The 24,908-nt window shown below is 39.4% G+C and overlaps 1 protein-coding gene across 1 annotated transcript in view; it reads left to right on the top strand.

Moving 5' to 3' along the window:
- Positions 1–21,379, top strand: part of DDX4 (DEAD-box helicase 4) — a 121,453-nt gene extending 100,074 nt beyond the window's left edge. Inside the window, exons 15-21 of the mRNA XM_030567719.1 lie at positions 160–289; positions 1,815–1,981; positions 2,680–2,825; positions 4,683–4,782; positions 13,505–13,775; positions 13,942–14,049; positions 20,637–21,379. Of these exons, the coding sequence (XP_030423579.1) occupies positions 160–289; positions 1,815–1,981; positions 2,680–2,825; positions 4,683–4,782; positions 13,505–13,775; positions 13,942–14,049; positions 20,637–20,720 (1,006 nt within the window). The 3' untranslated portion in view covers positions 20,721–21,379. The remainder of the gene's footprint in view (positions 1–159; positions 290–1,814; positions 1,982–2,679; positions 2,826–4,682; positions 4,783–13,504; positions 13,776–13,941; positions 14,050–20,636) is intronic.
- The last annotated feature ends 3,529 nt before the right edge of the window (positions 21,380–24,908 follow it).

The raw sequence follows: 24,908 nt of genomic DNA, 5'->3' as shown, positions 1-24,908 counted from the left end.
TCACCCATTATGTAAATTCCTGACTTGAGCAGTTTGTGGGGAAGCTTTAAATGCTGTAACTATGAAACAGGACAGTAATTCCTGGGCTGAGAAGGAGGGGAGTTTATAAATGAAGAATTGACTTGTGAACATAATCACAATTTCTTGCCAATTTAATAGAACTTGCATAAGGCCCGTTGTGATATATGGAGGAACGCAAACAGGTCATTCAATTCGTCAGATAATGCAAGGCTGTAATATATTATGTGCTACACCAGGAAGGCTTATGGACATCATAGGTAAAGAAAAGGTAAGATCTTACCTAAAGTTTCGATTACATTTAAGAATATAGTTTACCTTGAATTCCTTGAAAACAGTTTGCAGCATTTTTTTTTTTACAGATCAGTGCATCAGTCTAACTTGATGCAAGCAAAGACAAGATTTGCAAGCTTGTCACCATCGATTAGAATGGATGAATTTGGCAGTCAAATGAGGTTGCAGTGATTCCTTTTGCATGACCTAACTAGGTAGCATTTTTAAATAAATGCTAAACTTGTTGCAGTAGTATAACTAGCCAGTGTAAAATATATAAGTTTGTAAATAGATGCATATTTAGAGCACTTAGCAGGATTTATGTTTGGACTCTTTTGTAACACCATAAATATATAGAGCACTTTAAGACATCTAGTTGTGACAGTATTCTTGCCCTAAGAAACTGGAGTCGGACATATCACCAGCCAGGGATCCAGGCAACTGTTTGGAAGGTTATGTGGCAAGAAAAGGATTACAGAAGTGAAAGATAATGACAGTCTTGTTTGTTTATGGGCTCAGTCTTCTTTGTTTTGATTTTCAGAAAATTAAAACTTTGGAGCAGGGACATGAACTCAAGTCTCCCTAGTGGTGTCTCTGTTTGGGGCAAATCTCCATTTGACTTGCACTGGCTTAGTGTTCCGTTGGTAGTAAAATCCTTAGTATTAGGATTAGCAGCTTTTATTGTCTTTATGAAACTATTTTCTTAATATGAAATAAATTAACATATTTGAAAATAGCTTATTTTTTCCGTTAATCAGTTTGTAAATTTGTGACTATTATTTGCACTTTGGTGATTATGTTGGCAGAAAAACACAAAATCTATGGTGTAGTGTTAAAGTAGTGCACAGTAAATGGGCCCTTGGGCAGGTGAAGATACCTCAGTCCCTCCTACAGAATTGTGTTTTCCTTCCTACCAAGGAAGCATCTAGTGTTGATTTTCCATCCATTTTCCTAGGACTACTTGTCAGAACCTCACTCCTGATTGGTGACAGTAGTCACAAAATAACTTCTGTCTGTAGCTGCTAATTTGTTTTGTGACTTGGTGGAGGTCTGCATTAGTGACACCAAGGGATCATGTCAGGGAACAAAGGGTGTGTTGGGTACCTGTCACTAGTAAACATTAGAGGTATGGTTATGACAAAATGGATGTGTTCCAACTAGACTAAAATTTTTAACTACGCTGAACTAGATCAGGAAAAGTTTTGTACTGAAATTCCCTGACACACATTGTAGAGTAGATAGATAGTGTGGAGGTAAAGTAAGTTAAGATCTTTAAGTTGTGTACTGAATAGAAATGAACAGGAATAAGGGTATTCTGGGGAGAACAGGAAGTATTTTAAATGTGACTGACCTGCTATCTGAGAGGGGAGGTATCTTACCATTATCACTGATAAGAGTCTCAGAAAATGGCATTGGCGGAAAAGTTTCTTCTTTTTAGCCTGTTCTGTTTTGAATGTGTCTTTACTGAAATATTTTAAAGCTGTTTTCTTTCTTTATTGTACTTAAATAAAAATCCACTAAAGATTGGACTGCATAAAGTGAGATATTTGGTGTTAGACGAAGCCGATCGTATGCTCGATATGGGTTTTGGTCCAGAGATGAAGAAATTAATCTCTTGCCCAGGCATGCCGTCAAAAGACAGGCGTCAAACACTAATGTTTAGTGCAACTTTCCCAAGAGAAATTCAAAGGTGTGTGACAGTTTGCATGAAGCTGGAAATGTAGCTGATAAAATGTGTTTTTAAGATCTGTGATCAGACTTTGCTTATTTGGACAATCAAATAAAAATATTTGAAGTTGCTACTTAGTACTGTTACAATAAATTGAGCGCTAACATTTAACAAACTTAATAAGATATTAAGTTTATTATTGTAAAGACCCCAAGTTGAGCTCATTTTGTGTGGTTTGTGTTCACTATGTAAAAGAGTTAACTTCAATTATTGCTGCATAAGTCAGTCTCTCCTTGGCACATAAGCAGAGGAGATGCTGACTTGTGCTAGAAGCAGTGTGGTCTGGTGGACTGCTGAGCTTGCTGAGATTCAGGAATCCTGACTTCTAATCCTGCAATTTGAGAATGCAAAGCACTTACTGCTAATTTTTCTTAGTAAAGATGAATGTGTTGATTATTTAAAAAACTTAAGGCAAAAATTCTGCCCTGGGATATGTATGCAGGATTCCTGTAATATTAATGGGAGTACTGTATATCCCAGGATATAATTTGGCCTGAAAGCTCTAATTTTTAAGTCTAAATGTATATTCTTTTGCTGTGTTGTGGTGAGTAGGTTTATATATAATAAAAAGCTTTATGCAACTTACCTGATTTGTATTGTGCTAATTATAAGTAGTTTTAAGAGCCACTGCAATAATCTAAACCTTGTTCTTTTTGAAGGCTGGCTGGAGAATTTTTGAAACCTGAATACTTATTTGTTGCTGTTGGACAAGTAGGTGGAGCCTGCAGTGATGTTCAGCAGACCATTCTTCAAGTTTCCCAATATTCCAAGAGAGAGAAACTGGTTGAAATTCTACAAAGCATAAGTAACTTTCTTTGTTACCTTTTTAAATTGCTTTTTCCAGTGAGAGAGAGAATCAAGTTAATAGGAATTTATTTTAGCGCTTGATTCTGCTACTCAGTCAGGCCCAGGGCCCCACTTTTCTAGGCACTGTACTGTTATCTAGTAGAAGACAATATCCATTTCAGTAGAGTATTTTCTTTCTTTAGCAAATTTCACTGCCTTTCCTAATGTAAGTAATTTTGTTTTAAACATATTTATGTTGTATATAGATGTTCTCTAGATAGTCCACTAGTATTGGATACTGCTAGACAAAAAATAGTTTCCCAGGTTGCTGGCACCCCTAGAGCAAAAATAAGGATTTGTGGTCATTTCTGTGAAGGAACTCTGCAATCTACAATTCCACCTGCGAGTCTTACTTTGTACCCTGATCCAATTTTAGTTTATTCTTTGGAACTTGAATTCTGTGGGGGAATATTGACCACTAGTTAGTGATGGCAAGTTGTTAGTTGGGGGAAAAGGCACTGAAGGTTTCTGCCAATTGGTTGGGAAAGCTATCGGAAGCAAGAACATCCCAGTTTCCAGATCATTGGTCCACTTGTAGAAATGCAAAGTACAGATACAATCAAATACTTCTATCACAAAATTGATTTTATCTAATTGATAGGTGTTGTTCAATTATGTGATACTTCATACTACATTATTAAATGTGTTCTGTATCTTGTAAATGTAATAAATTCTTACTAATGTTAGGCCTCAACACATGTCTTGTTAAATCTTTTCTGAGAAGTGAGGAGGTGGTGTTGTCCTGCTGGTGTCGAGTGTGCAGTGCTGGCTACAAAAGTGCCATGCAAATACTTGTTCTCACTTCCTGTTGATGCTGTAAATAACAAGAGGGCAGCATTATCTCCTGTAAATGTAAACCAACTTGTTTGTCTTAGCGATTGGCTGAAGAAGAAGTAGGACTGAGTGGATTTATACACTCTGAAGTTTTACATTGTTTTGTTTTTGAGTGCAGTTATGTAACAACAACAAAACTACATTTGTAAGTTGCACTTTCACAATAGAGATTGGACTACAGTACTTGTATGAGGTGAATTGAAAAATACTATCTTTTGTTTTTCATTTTTACAGTGCAAATGTTTATAATAAAATAATATACACTTTGATTTCAATTACAGGACAGAATGCAAGACATCTGAAAATGTAGAAAAGCATCCAAAATATATATACTTTTAATAGAATACCAGGGTTGGAAGGGACCTCAGGAGGTCATCTAGTCCAGCCCCTTGCTCAAAGCAGGACCACTCCCCAGACAGATTTTTGCCCCAGATCCGTAAATGGTCCCCTCAAGGATTGAACTCACAACCCTGGATTTAGCAGGCCAATGCTCAAACCAATGAGCTATCCCTCCCCCAATTTCAATTGGTATTCTATTGTTTAAGTGTGATTTAAAACCTCAGTGAATTGTAACTAATTTTTTTAATCATAATCAATTTTTTTGATTTGAGTGAGTTAATTGCAATTAATCGACAACCCTAATTATTACTCTTGCTATTAATGAGCAAAGATTAAGGTGATAGGAAAGGAGCTGCAGATGTTGGATCATGGGGCGTAGGGAATTGGCAAATACAATACAGAATGTTTTACCCCAAAGGTATTGGCTTGATGCAGAAACTAGTGGGTGAAATTATGTGGCCTGTTTGTGTAGGAGGTGAAACAAGATGATCAGACTGGTTCCCTGTGGTCTTAAACGTGGAATCTATTTAAATGATGGCAATATGTTCATGGTATAAATGATAAAAACACATTAGTGCTTTTGAGAGTGTAGGAAGTCTGTAATGTTCCTCCTTTACCAGAGTGTGTCTTTAATCTGTTGCAGGAGATGAGCGAACTATGGTGTTTGTGGAAACAAAGAAGAAAGCAGACTTCATTGCAACCTTCCTTTGTCAAGAAAAAATACCAACCACCAGTATTCATGGGTAAGTATTTTACTGAATAAATTCTTTTGGTCTGCTGTGGTTTATTTAAATTAAAAATGACCTCTTCTGTTAACTCATTTGTCATGAGCAAAACCATTACTGGACCAAAACACTTGGAACCAGGATTCTGAATCTCAGTGCTTACTGGGCAATGTAAGAGTTGGGGGTGGTAGGAATCCTGTCCCCCTTGCTAAATGGCTAAATATTTTTCAGTTGTTTCCCTGGGATAAATTGTACATATAAGCCTCTTTGTTTTCAGTTTAAACTGATTTTTACCAAAGAATTCTGGGGTTGTAAAAAAAAGAAAAAAAAAAGTATTACTCAGTTTTTTCCAATTTTCACCCTCCTTTTGTATCATTCAAATATATAAAAAATAACATTTTATTAGGAAAATACAATACATTGCATGAGATGTATGTATTATGATAATACATCAGTCTGTATATTGTGGCAGAGCTCCAACCTTGTCCCGTGGGTCCTGCACATCTAGGTGATTTATGCTAGCCTCAGAGGCTCACTGTGACCCTCCATGTAGCCCTTCTCTCTCTCTAGGGCCAGGGTTACAGTCTGCTGAGCATTTTTCATCATTAGCCAGCAAGGAGGTTGGTGAGACAATTCTCTCAGTCTCTGTTTTCCCTACGGGCATATTCAAGAACAGTTTAGCTTCCTGTCCTGACAGGGACCTGTTTCTGTAGTGGTGGGTTGTGGGGAATCAGGCCGTCCCTCTACTCTGGGTTCTGGGCCAGGGACCCTAGTGGCAGCAGCTGTTGGCAGCCAACCTTTCACGGCCAGAGCTGCTACACTTCCCTGGGCCACTTCCCCACAGCTCGTCTGCTTCTCTCTTAACGTCTTCTTCACCCTTACCTTAGGGCTCCCTTTCCAGTGGCTTGAGGGTGTCTTCATTAGCCAGCCCTTCAGCCACACTTCCTCCCCTCTGACTTCCTGGCTTTCCATGGCCTGACCAGAGTGAGCCCTTTTACAGTATCAGAGGGGCCTTAATTAGAGTCAGGTGTTCAGATTAGCTTAACGGCTTCAACTGACTCCCTGCAGGCTAATTGGAGTCATGTGTCCACCCTAGCCTGGAGCAGCCCCCACTCTGGTCAATCAGGGAACAGAAAACTGCTTATCCAGAGGCCAGTATATTTGCCTTCTATCTCTCTGCTGTACCCAGCTGGCCTGGGTCTATCACAATATGCAAAGCTGCCCGTTGAAGTAAGGCTATGTATTAATCTGGAAGATGTGCATAATACACAAAAAGGCATGCACACAAGCTCTGAAGTGCGTGCGCATCTGAATGCACTGATGAATCTCACACCCATCATGTAAAGATTTCAAGCTGTTAGCAGATAACGATTTAAAAATTTGACGCACTAAAATGGGAAGAAAATGAAAATTTGTATCAATACATTTCAGAGCACAAGAAAATATTGATTCTTTTCTCTTGTTGTTTTTTTTTTAAACTTTTGAAGTTGAATGTACATGCTGCAAATGGTGTGGCCAATTATTAAATTTAAATGTTTATAGACTAATAGTTCTAAGCTACAACAATAAGCTGTTTATTCAAATGAAAAGTTTTATTTGGGTATTAGAGATGTATTGTTTTCTTAAACTCATAGGTGGCATTGTGTTTTGAGTTTGGTTTTAGTTCTGCAGCAAACCACATTGATTAATGGAATTCAAAACATTAATCTACTGAATGCTTTCCCCTCCTGTCTTTCCATTCACCAAAATAAACCCCTATATTTACCCAGAAAAATTAATAGTTTTTTGCACTGAGTTTCATCTGTTTTTGTTGTTGTAATAAAAATTGATACATTCCTGGGGAAAATTTAAATAAACTGAAAACAAAGGGCCCTATCTACATATAATTGTACATAGAGCATGTACAAAGTGGTTTTCCTTGTACACTGCACCACTGGGGTGCTGTCCTGAGACACTGATACCCCGTCTTTACTGCAATGCACAACTGAGGTAATAGTGTCCATCTAATCCATAATGCTGTGGCCGTTTTTACCACATAAATACAATTTTATAGACAGAGAAAATGGTTGACTTTTTAATGAAACTTGAATTACAAAGTTATAACTTATTTGATTAGCTTTTTACTCTGTATCATGAAAATATATGGTTTTATAAGTAAACTTTTTGTAATAACTAGCTACCAATTTTTTTGAACTGTCACATTGTAGAACACTTTATTTAGCCAAATTGCTTTGGCCAGCTTCAATATATTGACTTAAATTGAATTTAAAACTCTTGAAAGGTAACAGACTCCATCCTTGAGACTCAAGTCCTGTTTATCTGCAGAAAGAAGGAAATCAGAACTGGTCAAATTAAAGCCTACAGATGTGTCTCAGTGGAGGGAACATGGATAACTTCATAACTTCCCCATGTGGTGTGCTTTAATTCAGATAGTCGTAGTGCAATGAAAGAACATAGAGAGGGAGCACAAGCATTTGGAGTTGGCATTTCCAACACTAGCATTCACTTCTCATGTTAAAAACACGTGGCAAGGAGGTGAAGCAGGAATACGTGAGAAAGTGAGAGCAATAATATGTATTTTTTACCATCTGCATTTTGCTGCTGAGAGTTTTTATGTTTTATTTTCATTTCCATTTTTTGGAAGCTCATGGGATTTGGGTCTTATTTTCTGGCTCTGTGGCAAAATGTTTTGGCCTGCTTGGAGATCATGTAGAGCATGAGAAATAGAGGGGCAAGTTACTGCCCCAGATATACTTGGATTCTCACTTTGCTCCAAGGATGAAACGGTAATGTAGTCATTTTACATATTTAATCCTTGGCTTCTGTCAAGATTGTCATTTATGATGGTGACATTTTCAGTGCAGAGCAATGCCCTCGCAGGGCCTGGAGTGAGAACCAGCTAATTTTACAGTCCTCAGAAACTCCTCTTATGAGTCTGACTACCTTTCAGTACTCTGGGGGAATTCTGCACCAAAAAATTAAAAATTCTATGTACAATATTTTAGAATTCTGCAAAATTCTGCATGTTTGTCATAATAACACAATATAATCATGCCATTTCCAATTATTTTGGTAATTTATTTTAAAATACATGCCAGCAAGTATCTTTATAACGGTACAGACAACAAAATATTCAGGAAATGTTTTTTGACAAATAAATCCCTTACTAGGCATATTAATACAGAATTTTGAGTAATAATGCATTTAATTTACAATACGGAAATGTTTCCTGCATCCCTCAAAGCAATGCAAAGGCTTGGGGGAGTCCAGGGTAATGGACGAGCTGAGGGAGAGGGAAAGAATTGCTGGGAAGGAGCCTGGGAGTGAACCTGGAGGGTTGTCGGGTGTGGGTAGGAGAAGTATGGAACATTTTGTTGTTGTTGGGAGGGAAGGGAGTGTTAGGAAGTTGGAGTATTCCCCATGCAGACTTAGGCTGATCTCTAGCCTCTCCCATTCAGTCAGGCACATCTGCCCCTCTCCCTCTGTGTCCCTGTGCACCTCACTCAGCCACCCCATCTCCTCGTCTCCATCTGTCCCTGCACCACCACTTCCGTTCAGCCCCTGGATCAATGCTGTCACCCCACTAGCTCCTGTGACCCTCCTAGCAGCCCTGTGTGCCCCTCTCTGTCCCCCCCATATCCAATGTCTCATCACCTGGCCCCGTGGGCAGTGCACTGTGAGGAACGGAGTCTCGTCTCTTTTCCTTTTTGTGGCTGGCTGCTTTCTGTTCTGGCACCACAGCAGCCCCTGGTGGGTGAGAGGTGTAACTGCATTGCCTTCCCAGGAGGATGTATTTTCTGCAGAGAAGAAGAAAAAATCTGTGGGGAATACGAATTCTGCATGTGCACGGTGGTGCAGAATTTTTCCAGGAGTACTTTTGGGCAGTAACAGCCTGGGCCAAATTCATATTGGTGGGTTACAGACCCAAGAGACTCAGATAGCTAGACTTGTAGCCAAACAAATTAAAATGAAGTTAGGAGCAGTGGTTTGGATTGTGGGAGAAACACTGAAATACCAAATATAGTTACATGTGTTACCTTTATCTCCTTTTCTTTTCCTGATTCCCACACTCTTCTTTCCTAGATTTCAATGTCCGAATATCTCTGTTCACTCCCCACTCAGTGCTAAAGTTTTCTCATGAGTAGCTATGTCTGAGGACTCTTCGAGGATTAATATCTTTCCCAGCATTTAAAGCTAGATTTCTCAGGAATAGTAAAGATCTTAGGACTTGTCCCATACATTTCTGGTCAAAAGTTCCTGCCTTTTTAGGAATTTTTCATAGCAGTTTTAGAACGTCTGTTTTATTCATAGCTAGTTTATTTATCTCCGGGGACAAAGAATTCCTTGAAGACAAAATACAAGCCTAGAAAACAGAAGTCTGAGCAGCATAAATGTGCCAAATCTTCAGACTCTTAGGACAAATCTCAGGAGAAGGAGGACCTGTCTGGTTTTAAGTTCAGTAAAATCCAGTGCAGATGCTCGGACTCCCCGCAAGAATGATCTGATGAGTTACACTGGGTCTGGAGCAGCCTTGCAGTATAACCAACAAGAAACCTTAAAGCAAAAAAGCAGGAACCTCCTTTAAAGCAGGCATAGAACACAGATCAAGTCTGAAAAGAAGGTGCTTCTAATGTAGGCTTGGTAAGGCAGTCAGTTTGACTGCCCGTTTGACCATGGGCAAATATTTCTGCAAGAATACCCTATTGTAGGTGATGGCCTACCCTTTTTGTTGCATCATGGCGCCATCTGTTAGCAAACCTGCTTAAATTTCTTGAACACTCTCTTTACCACATAGTAATGCCACATGTTAGGAAGAAGGTGAACTAATCAAAAGTTGAGCATCTTAACTGGCTAGAATCTTCTAGAACAAACACACTATGTATGCCTTTACTTGTAAACCGGGCCGTCATCGTGCATGGCTGTTTACAAACAACATTCAACAAGTTTAAAGATGCATTTTCTGCCTTGAAGGCTTACAGTCTAAACTGACTAGACAAACATACAGAAATTAACTCAGAAGGGAGTGGAGGAGAGAGAGGAGGGTTCAGTCATTAAACTTCTGCACCTAATACACACAGAAGATGCATGGCTATTGAGCTGTTTGAAGAGGTGGCCTGCTGCCTACATAGCATAAGTGCATTTACAATTAAAAATTTTTTATAGCTGCTGTTTGTTCTATTTCTGATTAATTTAGTTTTTCTTTTGTAACTGTTTTGGTCTTGAATAACGTTCACATTTTAATGCTGACTTAAACTGCTAAAAAGTGTTTTGGGTTTTTGTGTTACAATTTCATTTCATTGTGTGCTGTATTTTTCAAAGTTAAAACAACTTGTTAAATAACTTGTTTTTTGTAATTAGGCATATATATCTAAAGCTGAGCATACTGAAGACCATAAAGTCTTCCTCTTCTTTGTTGTTGTTACTGAGCTAGTAAATTAGTGCTACAAAATATTTGACCAATACTTGACTGGTCAGTAGCCCAATTATTTTTGGATAAGTCAAATGCCCAACCCTATTTTAATCTGTCCTATTTAATCTGTAGTATTCTCATCACTGTTCACATATTTAGAAACAGACGAGATTTACAGACTTCAGAAACTACCAATCTTGGGTACAGTCTTGAAAAAAGGTGTCATGATGGCAGAGGATGAAGAGCTATAATGTGGGCCAAGAATTTCATGATGCTTCTTTACAGAATCACGTATTGCATTTTTTTAATATGTAGGGCAATAGAAAAATTCATCCTGAGGAGCAATACAGTTTACTGTACAACCCAATGTAGAGATCTTCCATCTTTCGACTCTCTATCTGAACACAGAAAAAAGATACTCTTTGGAAATAAAGAAAGCATTTGTAATATACGTTGGGACATCTGGGCTGTTTAGAAATCTGTGCCATATTCTCCTTTTTCCCACAGATTCAAAGAAGGCATGCGCACAGACCCTAGGTTAATGTTTTCTCTAATTTAATACTTGTGTAAATAATAAGCCTCAAAGGGGTCATGTTTAGTTTACACCCGTATAACTGAGAACAGAACATGGCCCACATCTGTGGGTGAACTACAGCTGGAAGAGACTGCATGACACCAATGCAAGAGGACATCAGCACAGGTTCTTCCAGATCTATTACACCCGCATCTTAGAAATCATTTATAGCATGAGAATAAATGTCTAAAGTGGCCAAGTTAGAAGTTTATTAGCCATTATAAATGAAGCCATTGCCATCTTTGGCAGGAAGATCTGCCCTACAATAACTCTTTAACTTGCCTTCTCCCTTAATTGTTCCACTTTATTCCTTTTAGTTCAGTTTTGCCCTCCTATCTTATTTCCACATCTATTTTTGTGTTTGTTACCGGACTGCTTTCTTCTCTTTGATTTGGACAAAAAAGAAATGCAAATATAAGCCCTATTCCTTGGGCCTAGCATATATAAGTAGTTACTGTGTCAATCAAGATGCCAAAAATTTTAGCTGTAGAAAGTCAAGATGTTAAGGGTGAGTACTGCACCACTCACTTGCCTTTGACTAACAGTTGTACCTGCATCTGGGAATGGCAGAGAGATGCCTGCATATCTCCCCTGTGACCATTTGGAGAATCTTTACAATTTATTAACTCTGTCTGAGATTGACTCTCTCTTTGTATCTTTACCAAGCTGCAAACTCCATTTTGAATGTGGGGTTAGTTGTCATGTCTCTTGTGCAATTGTTTCTATGTTGGATTGAAATTCCAAGACAAAAACCTAATTAAACAGTAATTAAACTTTGACTGTCCATCTAAATGATAGATGGCTGCTGCCAAGGCAAACCATTTTTTCAAGTCTGAATTTGGGGCAGGTCACTGTAGCATTTAATTATAAAATAAATCACTTGTAATATAAATATTGTAGCAATGAGAATTACCTAGTAGGTGCACTGGTCACCTGACAGAGGAGACTGGATGGTTATTAAAAAAAAAAAAAAATCTCTACATTTTTCTCCAGCGCAAGATGGAGTAGCAGCCCAGTATGTAGGGACCTGATGAGGCAGGGGACCCTGTCTATGTTCCTGAACACATGGTGCTCCCAAGGACTCCCAAGGGAGGAGAGAGTTAGTGAGGGGCATCTAGGATATTTATCTTCTAAATTATCTGTGCTCTCTTAACTGAAAGGACAGTGATGTTGAGAATCTTGTGTAGTGTGTTACAATTACCAGAGGCCTCCTGAGAGTGTTAAACTGTAATCCAAAAGGCTCACATGTTGGGGTGGAGATCTGAGAGATGGTGTGTTGAAACTATGGTGGTGTCTGAAGGGTCAGCAATGAGCCCAAGGACTAGAAAGCTGGAATCCGCTGTCCAGCTGCCATGTTCTAAGCAAAGGGTCTGTGCCCTGAGTGTACCAAGTGTATTTAGGCCCCAAGACTTGGGGCAGTAGCTGGGCTCCATTCAGCCTCTGGAAGCATAAAATACCCAAGGACTGAGCAGATGGGTTCCTTCACTACAGTGTAGTGAGTGATCAAGAGGGGGCATTCAGCTGGAATCCATGACATCTTCTCTTGGGGCTCTGGTAACAAGGAGAAATAGTGTGTTTGGTAGACTGATGCTTGACTAGATGTCTGTAGTCTTAGGTAAAGCTTTTCATCACCGCAGTACACTGCAGCATAATATTGCAAATGTGTTTTGAAGCAATGTTAGTATGAACATAGAAACATATCAGACTTTTGTGTCTCTAAGCACAAAACTGATTTGCAATTTCCAGCATCTCATATTTTCTCCTTCACATTTCTTTTCTGGCTATTTACTTCAGACCTCTCCTTCCACCCATCACATTTGTGTCCCCTGACCATTTTGCAAGAGTGCTCCTATGATCACTGCACTCCTGGGCCAGAAATGAGGAGGTCCTATCAAAACATCATGCCAGGGGTCTGCAGAGCTGAATGTATATCCGGAGGTGCAAGTTACGGATCCCTGGTGTATATTTTTATAGTTTTACTTCTCAGTGAAATGTTGCCAATTCGGTTTTATAAAATTTGAAACATTCTTTTTTCTTAAATACCAGTATTGCCCATGTGTCTTACTATCCATAGCTTGCAATGCCCCTCTGCAATGTACATTGGCCAAACCGGACAGTCTCTAAGCAAAACAATAAATGAACACAAATCTGACATCAGGAATCATAACATTCAAAAACCAGTGGGAGAACACTTCAACCTCTCTAACCACTCAGTGACAGACTTGAAGGTGACAATTTTGCAACAAAAAAACTTCAAAAACAAAAAAATGCAAATTAGATACAATTAACTCAGGCCTAAACAGAGACTGGGAATGGTTGGGTCATTACACTAATTGAATCTATTTCCCTTGTTAAGTTCTCCTCACACCTTCTATGGTCATCTTAATTATCACTTCAGAAGTTTTTTTCTCCTGCTGATGATAGCTCATCTCAATTGATTAGACTCTTCCTGCTGGTATGCATACTTCCACCTTTTCATGTTCTCTGTATGTATAAATATCTCCTGTCTGTGTGTTCCATTCTATGCATCCGAAGAAGTGAGCTGTAGCTCACGAAAGCTCATGCTGAAATAAATTTGTTAGTCTCTAAGGGGCCACAAGTACTCATGTTCTTTTTGCAGATACAGACTAACACGGCTGCTGCTCTGAAACCTATCTATAGCTTGTTGATCTTTGACTTGCAATATCTTAATCTGTAGCATTCAGTTGCCTTTAGAGAAAAATCTGTATTCTAACCAATGCTTTCTTTGTTTGCAGTGATCGGGAACAGAGAGAGCGAGAAGAGGCTCTTTGGGACTTTCGTTCTGGAAAATGTCCTGTTCTTGTTGCTACTTCAGTAGCAGCAAGAGGCCTGGATATTGAAAAAGTTCAACATGTTATTAATTTTGATCTTCCTTCCACTATTGATGAATATGTTCACCGGATTGGGCGAACTGGACGCTGTGGGAACATCGGAAAAGCGATTTCTTTCTTCGATTCTGTTTCAGACAGCCACATAGCCCAACCTCTGGTTAAAGTGCTTTCAGATGTATGTTGACCAGTTTTTTCAAAATTAAATGTGTTCTCATTTCATATACTGCTAAGACTTCATTTTAATGCATAGACTAGCCATTAGTCCTGCGTTGCACTTGAAAAACTCTTAATACATAATTTGGCAATCGTCAGTATTTAAATTTGCAATTATTCTTCTGTAGGCTCAGCAGGAAGTTCCATCATGGCTGGAAGAAATTGCGTTTAGTGCTCAGGGAACTGGCTTTAGCAATCCAAGAGGAAATATCTTTGCATCTGTTGATACTCGAAAGGTATGTTTGGAACAAAGAAATTAAATTGTTGGTTTTGGAAATGTTTTATAAGCTAAGCTAAGTCCATGCCAGTGTAAAATGTCTTTTTGATGTCTTTTAGTATTGTAGTTTGAGTGGGTAGGATAGTCTGGTCAAGACCGCTCTTGAAATAAGAACTGTTAGCCATGTGTGCAGAATTCAAGGATGAGAGAAAGTGAAGGGAGACACATCTGTACTACAGCTGGTTATCAGGAGTTGCCAAAAGAGGCTGAACTTAAATTCTGTATTTGGAAGAGGAGGTTTCTTGAAGAACAGTTTTGTGACAAATATTAATACCAGGGCTGGCAAGCGATTAAAAAAATTAATTGCACAGTTAATCACACTGTTAATAATAGAATACCATTTATTTAAATATTTTTGGATGTTTTGTACATTTTCAAATGTATTGATTTCAGTTTCAACACAGAATACAAAGTGCACAGTTCTAACTTTATATTTATTTTTTATTATAAATGTTTGCACTGTAAAAATAAATAGTATTTTTCAATTCACTTAATAAAAGTACTGTAGTGCAATCTCTTTATCATGAAAGTTGAACTTACAAATGTATAATTATGCACAAAAAATAACTGTTCAAAAATAAAACAATATCAAACTTTAGAGCGTACAAGTCCACTCAGTCCTACTTCTTGGTCAGCCAATCGCTCAGATAAACAAGGTTATTTACATTTGCAGGAGATAATGATGCCTGCTCCTTGTTTACAATGTCACCTGAAAGTGATAACAGGCATTCGCATGACACCATTGTAGCCAGAGTTTCAAGATATTTACGTGCCAGATGCACTAAATATTCATATTTCCTTTGTGCTTCAACCACCATTCCAGGGGACATGCATCCATGGTGATGATGGGTTCTGCTCAATAACTATCCAAAGCAGAGTGGACCAACGCATGTTCGTTTTCATCATCCGAGTCCGATGTCACCAGCAGAAGGTTGACTTTTTTTTTTGGTGGTTCGAGTTCTGTAGTTTCTGCATCGGAATGTTGCTCTTTTAAGACTTCTGAAAGCATGTTCCATATCTTGTCCCTCTCAAATTTTGCAAGGCACCTCTAATTCTTAAACCTTGGGTTGAGTGCTGTAGCTCTCTTTAGAAATCTCAGATTGATACCTTCTTTGCGTTTTGAGAAATCTGCAGTGAAAGTGTTCTTAAAATGGAAAAATTGCTGGGTCATCCATAAGAAATTGCTATAACATGAAATATATAGCAGAATGCAGGTAAAATACAGAGCAGGAGATGTACAACTCTTCCCCCAAGGAGTTCAGTCACAAATTTAATAAACATTATTTTTTTAATGAGTCATCAACATGGAAGCATGTCCTCTGGAACGGTGGTTGAAGCGTGAAGGGACATACAAATGCTCAGCATATCTGGCATGTTGATACCTTGCAACGTTGGCTACAAAAGTGGAATGTCTGTTCTAACTTTTTTGAGTGACGTAAATAAATAGCTGGTAGCATTGTTTACATTTACAGGAGATAAACTTGTTTGTCTTAGTGATTGGTTGAACAAGAAGTAGGACTGAGTGGGCTTGTAACCTCTAAAGTTTTACATAGTTTTGTTTTTGAGTGCAGTTATGTAACAAAAAATCTACATTTATAAGTTGTACTTCCACAATAAAGAGATCGCACTACAGTACTTCTGAGGTGAATTGCAAAGTACTATTTTATCATTTTTACAGTACAAATATTTGTAATAAATTAGTGAGTACTGTACATTTTATATTTTATGTTGTAATTGAAATCCATATATTTGAAAATGTAGATAAACATCCAAAAATATTTAATTTCAATTGGTATTCTATTGTTTAACAGTGCTATTAAAACTGTGCTTGATCATGATTAATTTTTTATCGCGATTAATATTTTTGAGTTAATTGCATGAGTTAACTGCGATTAATCAACAGCCCTAATTAAAACCAAAAATTGTTCCCCGTTTAGAGGCTTTTTTTGTTGATTTTTCTGCCTTTAGAGGAGACAAGTTTTCCAATTGCTTCTATGACATCTAGAAGTGTGAATCTGCCTTTCTCAAGGCAACTTTGTGTTTTAACTGACAGTGCCATTTCTGATTGGGTGTTGGGGGGATTTTTATTCTCTGTTTCAATCTCCTAGTTTTGTCTGGTGTTCTCATTTCTTTACCCCCCCCCCCCTTAGTTGTTTCTCTCATTCCTTTGCTCTTTGACATTTAGCTTTACTGAAGCTTCTAATCTAGAAGCAGAGGCACCTATATTTGTGGAAGTGTTGCATCTGCCTTCCATGAAGGAGGTGCATGCTGAGTTTCATTCAGCTGCTTTTGGTATGGGTCACATGTTCACCAGTCTGAGCTGGAAGGGGATTATATGTAGAAGTGAGCACATTGTCTGTGCTCTTTATCCAGACATGATATTTATGGGAGCAAAATAATTCCATGATCATGCTAAAAGCCATTGCAAAACATATTCTGGATCCTGACATCTCTTCTGGTTTCAAGACATTTGGGCTATGCCTGTCTTTCCGTGCATACGAGAGCAGTTCAGACTTGTCTGTGAGACTCGGGGCTTGGTCACCTTTCATTTCACCCTTGCTTTAGATTTCTACTTCCAGCTGTGCAAATGAAGTAGTGGTTCAGTGTTCCCATCTCATCCATTGTTGTTGTCATTTCCATAGCATAACTTTGGGGCAGCAGTGGCCAAAATCATCATTACTAGTACAAAATATTACTCGAGTCTGTTTCAGTGTCTTCACAAAAGTACTGAGTGAGAAGTTCGTCTTTAGACAACATATTCATCAAAACACCATGCTTGTGGACCTCTCAGGAAGCAAACCAAAAGCCTTCTGCCTACAGTGCTCTGGGCACTTGGATTTATGATTTAAGGAAGAGCTCTTATTCTTTACCTCTGAGGACTGTTGGCCTAATATCTGAGTCTGAGACATATAAGGAGGCACCATTGTCTTCTCATATAGCAAAGTTTTAAAAGATCTAGCATGTAACAGCATTATCAGTACCTGCAGCTACTAGGTCTTCTGGTCTCTCACAACAGGGATTACTCCATTGGCAAGACTGTACATTAGAGTTTGTGGTGATGCAGTCCCATAGTTGCTGTAAACGGGTAGCCCACATGCTAAGATTATCTCCTCAATCTTGAAGAGAGAACTGCATTTCAGAATGGGGGGATACATTTGGGACACCACAGTATACAGGCAGCATGGCATAACTCTGAGAGACTGAAGCATTAATACTCTAGAGATGCAAGTGGCCTTGTTTGCTTTTCAGAGAGAGCAGCCCATTTGGGTTCAGTCAGACAACACAGTGACATAGGCTTACAAGCGTCCTTTCCCAAGTTATCTAAATGATCTCCCTTGAATGTAAGGTTGGCTAACTCCATGGAGGCCATCCAAACGTCAAGTGGATCAATTTAACAAAAGTAGGCTGAATAAACTATCAGTAGATAACTAAGGATGGCTTTTTCATCAAGAAGTGTTCTAGATCAGTGGCTCTTGACCTTTCCAGACTGCTGTATCCCTTTCAGGAGTCTGGTTTATCTTGCGTACGCCACAGTACTGATGAATGCTGCTGCTCGGATTGTGGTGGGGATTCAAGAACCCCCTAGGACATCATCAAGAGTAGTCCCCACTTAGGGAAAGAGTATTTGTTTCTTCCTTCCCTTCTGAACGCAGCAGGGAGGAATGCTCCATCCAATTACTTAGGTCTCACTCTAAATGGGCATTACTGGTCTCATAGGGAATTTGCAGCAGACTGCAAGGTTTTCATGGGGAGCAGTCACCTTGATATCCATTCCCATGGCCCCAGCCTCTTACCCCTACAATATACAGTCTTGGCCTTATTGGCCTTCTTTGAATGTGTAGCTAGCTAGGAAAACTTCTGCTTGCTTCCTTTAGAGTTCAGTCTCCCTCCCTTATCCAGTGGCATGAGTCGATTAAAGAGTCTGTTAGTACTGTTCCACAACCTACATCAGCAAAAACAGGACAGTGAGGAAGAATACCTGCAGGAAATGGAAGAGCCTGTGATTCTAGAAGCAATATCCATTTCCTCACCAGAAAAGGTTATAGTTTCTTCTTCTAGTTACCTGTATCATTTTTTAAATCTTTCAAGATTTTTTACATCATATGGCAGACACCTTGGAGATCTGTGTGGAGATGGTGCAAGAAAAATCCTGCTGAAGATTGGACATCATGCACTCCTCAAGGCCTGGAAGTCTTGCCATGTTCATTAACAAAGGGCTACTGGAACCAGCAAATAGAAGTCCCCGTCTCCCCCCCCCCCGCCCTATCTTTGGCACTCACATCTAAAAATTAGGTAGACCTTATCAAGTCCTGGTTAAGGAGTTTGAATATTTCTGTTTCCAACCGGTTCCTGGATTACTAGTAGTGATGATTGTACAAACAACAAAGCCTTCCAAAGATGACTCCAAGAGACAAAGATTCAGCAAAACATTGATTTGTTTGGCAGGAAGACTTCCATACTAAATAACTGGGCCTTTGAGTCTACAGATGTGCATCTCAAATCACCAGACACGTCTGTCAAAATATTACCTCATTTGGGACAAGGTATCACTGTCTATAGAATGACTCCCACAAGAATATAGGGAAAAACTGAAATCCATTGTATCTGATGGACAGATAATGGTCCAAATATTACTGTAGACCATTAAACACTTCTGATACAGTGTCACGCTGAATGGTCTCTTCTGTTGCCCATACAGGGCTCCATGATGCAATATTCAGGAATACCAAAAGAGGTCCAAACAATCGTTGAAGACTTCCCATTTGAATGTTGTGACCTCTTTAAGGTCCCTACTGAGGTAACCTTTGTTTCTCTCAGATTTAAGAGCTATGCCTTGCTTGTTTGGAGCCTCTATGCCAGCTCTTTAAATAAGGCAGGCCAGATCCCAAATAGAGGCCCTTTGCTTACTACTGTAATCCACAAAGAGAATTGAAGTTGTCAAGGAAAATGCAGAGATTTCAACACAAGTGGGTCCTCTGACTTCTTCCTCTACTGCACACCCCATATCAGCCTCACAGCACCAAGTTTGATGTCATTTTCAAGAGCTAATCTGGAGCCATTTCAAGTTTCGGATTTGGAATGATACCTCGTGCCTTGATAATTCCTTTGTTAGATCCCCAGGACAGTTTTATGGTTCTCGACCTACAAGATGCCTACTTCCACATCCAGCATATAGGAAATATCGCCAATTCAAAGTAGAATCGTCCTACTACCAGAACAGAAACCTTTCCTTTGGCCTTTCAACAGCACCGTGGTTATTCACATGTTTAGCAGTTGTCAGTTCACCTAAGGAGACAAGGGACAGTATACGCGAATCTCAATGATTGGGTTACTCAAGGGAGATCACCACAATAGGTGAATATTCCACTTGATACTAAAACTTTCTTTTCACACTGGGTCTTGGGATCAACAAAGAAGACCACACTGTTGCCGGCCTAAAGGATAGAATTAATAGGAGCCAGATTAGATCTGAGAACAGCAAGAATTTATCTACTGCAGGAGAGGTTCCAGACTTTGGTAGACCTCCTCAGCCATCTACATGCTTACCCACAGACATCTGTAAAAGCATACTTCAAACTTATATACTTATCATACCACAAATCAGACTTCACTTACAATCCATTCAAAGGAAGCTGAAATCAGTATCTACCCAGCAGATATCATATGGACATGAGGATACAGGTTGCCTGAGAATTCCTTTCAGATAGGCCACCCTCAGACATAAGGCTTCTGGATTCACTTGAAAAGTCACCTCCATGTAAATGTTCTAGAATGCAGAGCCACTTGTCCAGTGTGCACAGTAGTTGTTGAGCCTTGCAGCAGGGTTAGACAAGTCAAACAATGACAAACAACATAACTGCACTGAATTATGTCAGGAAGGAGCACAGTTCGCCTCTTTCCCTTTATAAAGAAGGTTTTAATATCTGGAATTGGCACAATCATAAAATCCCATCAAGTGGCTCTATATTTACCAGGCTTACAGAATGTCCTAGAAGATCAGCTTAGTAGGCAATTTTCAGGTGATCATGAATGTTCTGTCAACAACTAGATCCTGAACAGCATCTTTCAAAGGTGGGAATATCCAAAAATAGACCTATTTGCTACAGACTAGACCAGGAAATGTCAGTATTCTGTTTCGGGGATTGCAATGGGGGGCATTTGAGCTCAGGAATTCACTGTTTCCATATAACTTCGTTTATTTTATTTGCTATTTGGTCTAATAGCAAAATGGACATGGCCAAACCCCATAATCGTATGGACAAATCCGAACTGTCTGTATTTGCAGGGAGGCAGCCACAGCCCAACTGTCTGACTGTGGGGGAGAGATCAGTCCCAGAAGGGAAATAAATCACTAACAAATTTGTGTGTGTGTATATGTGTGTGTGTGTACACACACACACACACACACACACACACACACACACACACACACACACACACACAGTCATGGTAAGGGTAAGATATTATATTGCTTTGACTCAGAATAAAACAAACTTTTTTTTTAAGTTAAAATGTCTACAAGTTAGTATCAACTTTATTTTCTAGATTTACCAAGGCAAAGACAGTGTGAACACAGGAGGATTTACTATGTCATATACTACAAGTGCAGCTGAAGAGTCATGGGATTAAGACTAAAACAGTACCAAGTTACAGATTTTGGTTTTGATACAAAAGTTTTTGTTTTTTAAAGACTTATAAAGTGAGAGATGTTCACATAACTAAATTCTTTACTGGCTAGTTAAGTAAAATACTTAAAATGTTTAAAAAACTGTTGGTGTTACTGAAAAGTGGTGGTTCCATCAGAAATGTGGATTTACTAAATGTACAGTGTTCCAAGAGTTGCTTGCCACTTTTGGTATACTTTGTGAAAGGCATTTTAACAAGTTTCGTATGTCCTGGTCCAAGACTTCCACGCTTGAAAATATATTACAAAAAGTATCATTAAGAATGTTTATTGATGATACTTTGGTACTGAGTATTCTTTGTTGCAGAATGTGTGAAATTCCTCTTACATTTTTCTCTCATTTTTTGTTTTTAAAAAGAAACTAGTAAATTGGTCCAAGTTACCAGTTACAAGTCCATAGTCTGTATGTGAACTACACAACGTGCAAAAAGATGCTTTGAGAATATAGAATCCGTTATAAAGGGCTTACTTATATTTAAATAGGAATTGCAAAATAATTTAACTTCTCAAATATGTCAGAGGTAAAATACTGTATGCACCAGATGACATGTCACGTTAGGCTGTAAAGAGCTATTGCAGATTACTGGTTGTAAACATACTTAATAAAAACTTGAGGATTATGTCTTGTTTGCTTTTATCTTGACTTTATTATGATGTAGGCTTTTATGATATCCACTTCCGACACATGAAGTCTGTCAGCTAAATACCGAACATCACATGGTGTATTCTAAGCACACTATTTCCGTACAAAACAAAAGGGCAGTGGGGTCCATCCTGAGTCTGGCTGTGTTGAAGTCGTTTTACAAAACAGCTAATCACAGGGATTTTTTAAAAAAACTTCTCTTAAAATAGCAAGACTCACATTTTAAATCTTGATTTTACTAGATGTTAAACAACATTTTGCCTTCATGTTGACCTAAATGTATGTAATTTTAGTGGACGGTAGCAACATTGCCCTGTCCCAAGGAACAGCTATCTGGGGCCTCTTTCTTTCTCAAATCTGATTTAAAAAACCTTTCCCATTTTTCCTCCCTTGGCTCATGCACTCACCTGCTGGGTATACCACACTATCTGACACCAAGACCATATACCCTAGAAAGGTGAGGCTTAGTGTAGACCCTGCTTTTGTCCAGTTGCTTTGCAGTATAAAAGAACCTGAGCTTTAACTGCCAGACAAGATTGTTTTAATGATCTTTTCCTGAAAGAATTGCTGTAGTTCAAACAGGAATAACTTCAGGGAAGTCCTGTGGCCTGTTATGCAGGAGATCAGGCAGTATGGTCACTGTTGTCTCTTTTGGCTTCATGTATGAATTTAAAAATGCTGACTAAATGAGCAGCCAGAAAAAGGCAATTCCCCATAACTATACCTTTTTCTTTTGTCTTGTTCTGTTTATCCTAATCAAATGTGTGGTTTTTTTATTGCCAATTTAGAAGAGGCGAGTATTTGAAAAGTAAAGGGACATGAGATTGTATGTGTGTTTTCATCTGTCATTACAGAAGGAATGTCTGTCCTGTACCCTTAATTTTGGTGTCTCAGCTCCAAATCACTAGCTGTAACTTGGTTTTCTCTTGCACACTTGCATTCTAATTTTTTTATCCTGTTTATTTCGGGATTGCTTCAGTGTTGCAGAAACTTTCTTGATATGTCTTATCAGGACACCAAATTCTGTTTTGAAACTGCAAATTGTTCACACGATGCTTTAATAAATCATGCTGCCTCTGTTAAAACCAAGATAATCTTCAAGGTTTTGTGGACTGCATTCAGTTTTCACTGCTCTTCCCTAAATAGACACATGCCTTTAAAGGAAATACCTAGTTTATCAGAGGCATTAACCAAACATCAGGGATCTTTTCAGAAATATAAAAATAGCACCTGGATGAAGATGCCACTTACCTGGAGGCATACTTGGTCCCACATTGATTATTAGAGATGTCTTGTACTTTTCCCTTTTGGTCAAAGCCAGGAACCTTTTACAAAATAAACAAATTGGGAGACGTTATAGAGTCCAGAGCAGGGTAGAGCATCTGTCTGGCTAGTACTGTAGAGGCAACAGGGTTCATAAGCATTTGAAGATTATCCTGCTTTTAGCAAAGGAAGTACAATTTTTATTAATTTTAATAGTTGGTATTCCCTTACATAGACCGTACCTTTCTCTGTACTGAGAGAGTTTGCACTGGTTTTGGCTCTGTCCCCTTATAGAACTACTTAGTTTCTCATCTATGGAGAAACTAGTAGCTGCTGATTATTTCTGAACACATTTGCCTGTTTGGGTTTTTTCTTGGAAACAGTGGGAGGAGAGGAGGATTGGTGTTTTGAACAAAAGGAAAAACTGACATGTCTAAAGCTCTATTTCTGGTCTAATAAGTATTATCTTCAGCATGTGAGTTTTGTTTTTGAAGAATCCCTCCTTGCTGTTAGTTTTGTGTCCAATCTAGTAAAAATAATTTCCCAGAATCTTAGTGAGGTAAGAGTTCTGCAAAGAGGAAGATATTTTACTTGAAGCATGAATCGTCTTGCTATCACAAATTCTTGTCAGATTAAATGTATCGTTTCCTTTAGAGTCATATGCTCACAGGGCTATTATTCATGAGTATAATGGAGGCAGCATTTGGCCCATATATGGGAGTAAGGATGGTATTTTTTTCAAAGGGTTTAGATCGGAGTGGGCAAACTCTTTGGCCTGAGGGCCATGTCTGGGTATGGAAATTGTATGGCGGGCCATGAAAGCTCATAGAATTACCGAGGTGGGGGAAAGGGGACTCGTGGGGTGTAGCGCGGGGGTGGGGTGGGGGAGTGGTCTACAGGGACAGTACCAGGGACTCTAGGGGGCCCTGCCAGCAGTGACACCAAGGCACCACCACAGGTGGAGGCACCCTAGCTGGGATGTGTGCAGTGCTTGGGCAGTTTCAAGAGTCTCAAGGGTGGGGCCATAGGAGACGGGGAGGGTCTGGGCCTAGAGGATTGGCTGATAAGAAATGAGGAGAGTCTCTGGGAGAAGTGGTGCCTCAGGGAGTGATAGATGAAGGAGCTCGTGATTCCTAATTGGACTCTATTAGGGGTGCTATCCCGCGATGCTGCTGGACTTGATCATGGGCTAGTTTAGGTGGAGGTTGGTGCAAGGAGGATGGCACTTTAGGGCTTGGGCATGCTGCCGTGTAGGGGTTGGGATCCAATCCCAGATACAGCATGGTGAAGTCTGGATAAGCGATGCTGGTTGCACCCGTGCAGTGTTGCTTTGCATGTGTGAAGACAGGTGCGCATCAAGGAATTTGTGAGTTGGGCTGCGGGGTGCCAGGCAGGTGGAGTGGGGCAAGCCCCCAAACCCCATTCCCTGGCTGGAGCACCGGAGCAGGACAAGCCCCCGATCCTCGCTCCCTGGCAAGAGCTTAAGGGCTGGATTAAAAGGTCTGATGGGATGGACGTGGCCTGTGGGCCATAGTTTGCCTTCCCCTTGTTTAGACCAATTTTAAGTTCAACCACCAAGTTTCCAACTTCAATGAAGACTTATGTACAATACAATAATTGGTTTACTCTTATGTTGACTCTGCTCCATCCAGTGACTTGTGCTAATTCTTACCTCCTCATTTTCATTGACAAAGTAGTTCTGTGATGTATTGCATGCACCTCTCTGGCTGCTGTGTACAGTCCTACCAGGCCCGCTTCAGTAATATGTTGAATGATGCATGCTCTTTTCCTGGTTTTCTTTGAAACAATACCAGTAAGTGCTGCTAACTCCAGCTCTTCTAGCTACACTGAAATTGCTGCTTTTGCAAAGAGGCCTGCATTCTGAAGCACATAGGTTGGGTTGGGAGTTCTCTGTGTCACTTGCAAAATGTTACTTGTGCTTCAGCAGCACATGGAATACCACTAACTGCTGTCATCCGCATCTACTGCAACAGCACAGTCAATGCTGCAACCTCTTGCCAGCCTTGAGTGAAAATGCCAGGTCTGATTGAACCAGTGTGAGATCTGCAATTGCACCATTTGGATAATTCTGGTGTTTGGATATAAAATTTGGTTTACTGAGGTAAGAGACTTGAAGATTTATTTAAAAACATACGGAATAAAGTAATATAAATATTTTAAAATTGTTGCTTAATTTCAAAGTGTCTTGCCTGGCAACATTTCATTT

Source organism: Gopherus evgoodei, chromosome 6 (assembly GCF_007399415.2).
Source record: "Gopherus evgoodei ecotype Sinaloan lineage chromosome 6, rGopEvg1_v1.p, whole genome shotgun sequence".
Classification (NCBI taxonomy): domain Eukaryota; kingdom Metazoa; phylum Chordata; order Testudines; family Testudinidae; genus Gopherus; species Gopherus evgoodei.
The sequence above is the reverse complement of the archived record's forward strand: the minus strand, read 5'-3'. Positions and strand labels throughout refer to the sequence as shown.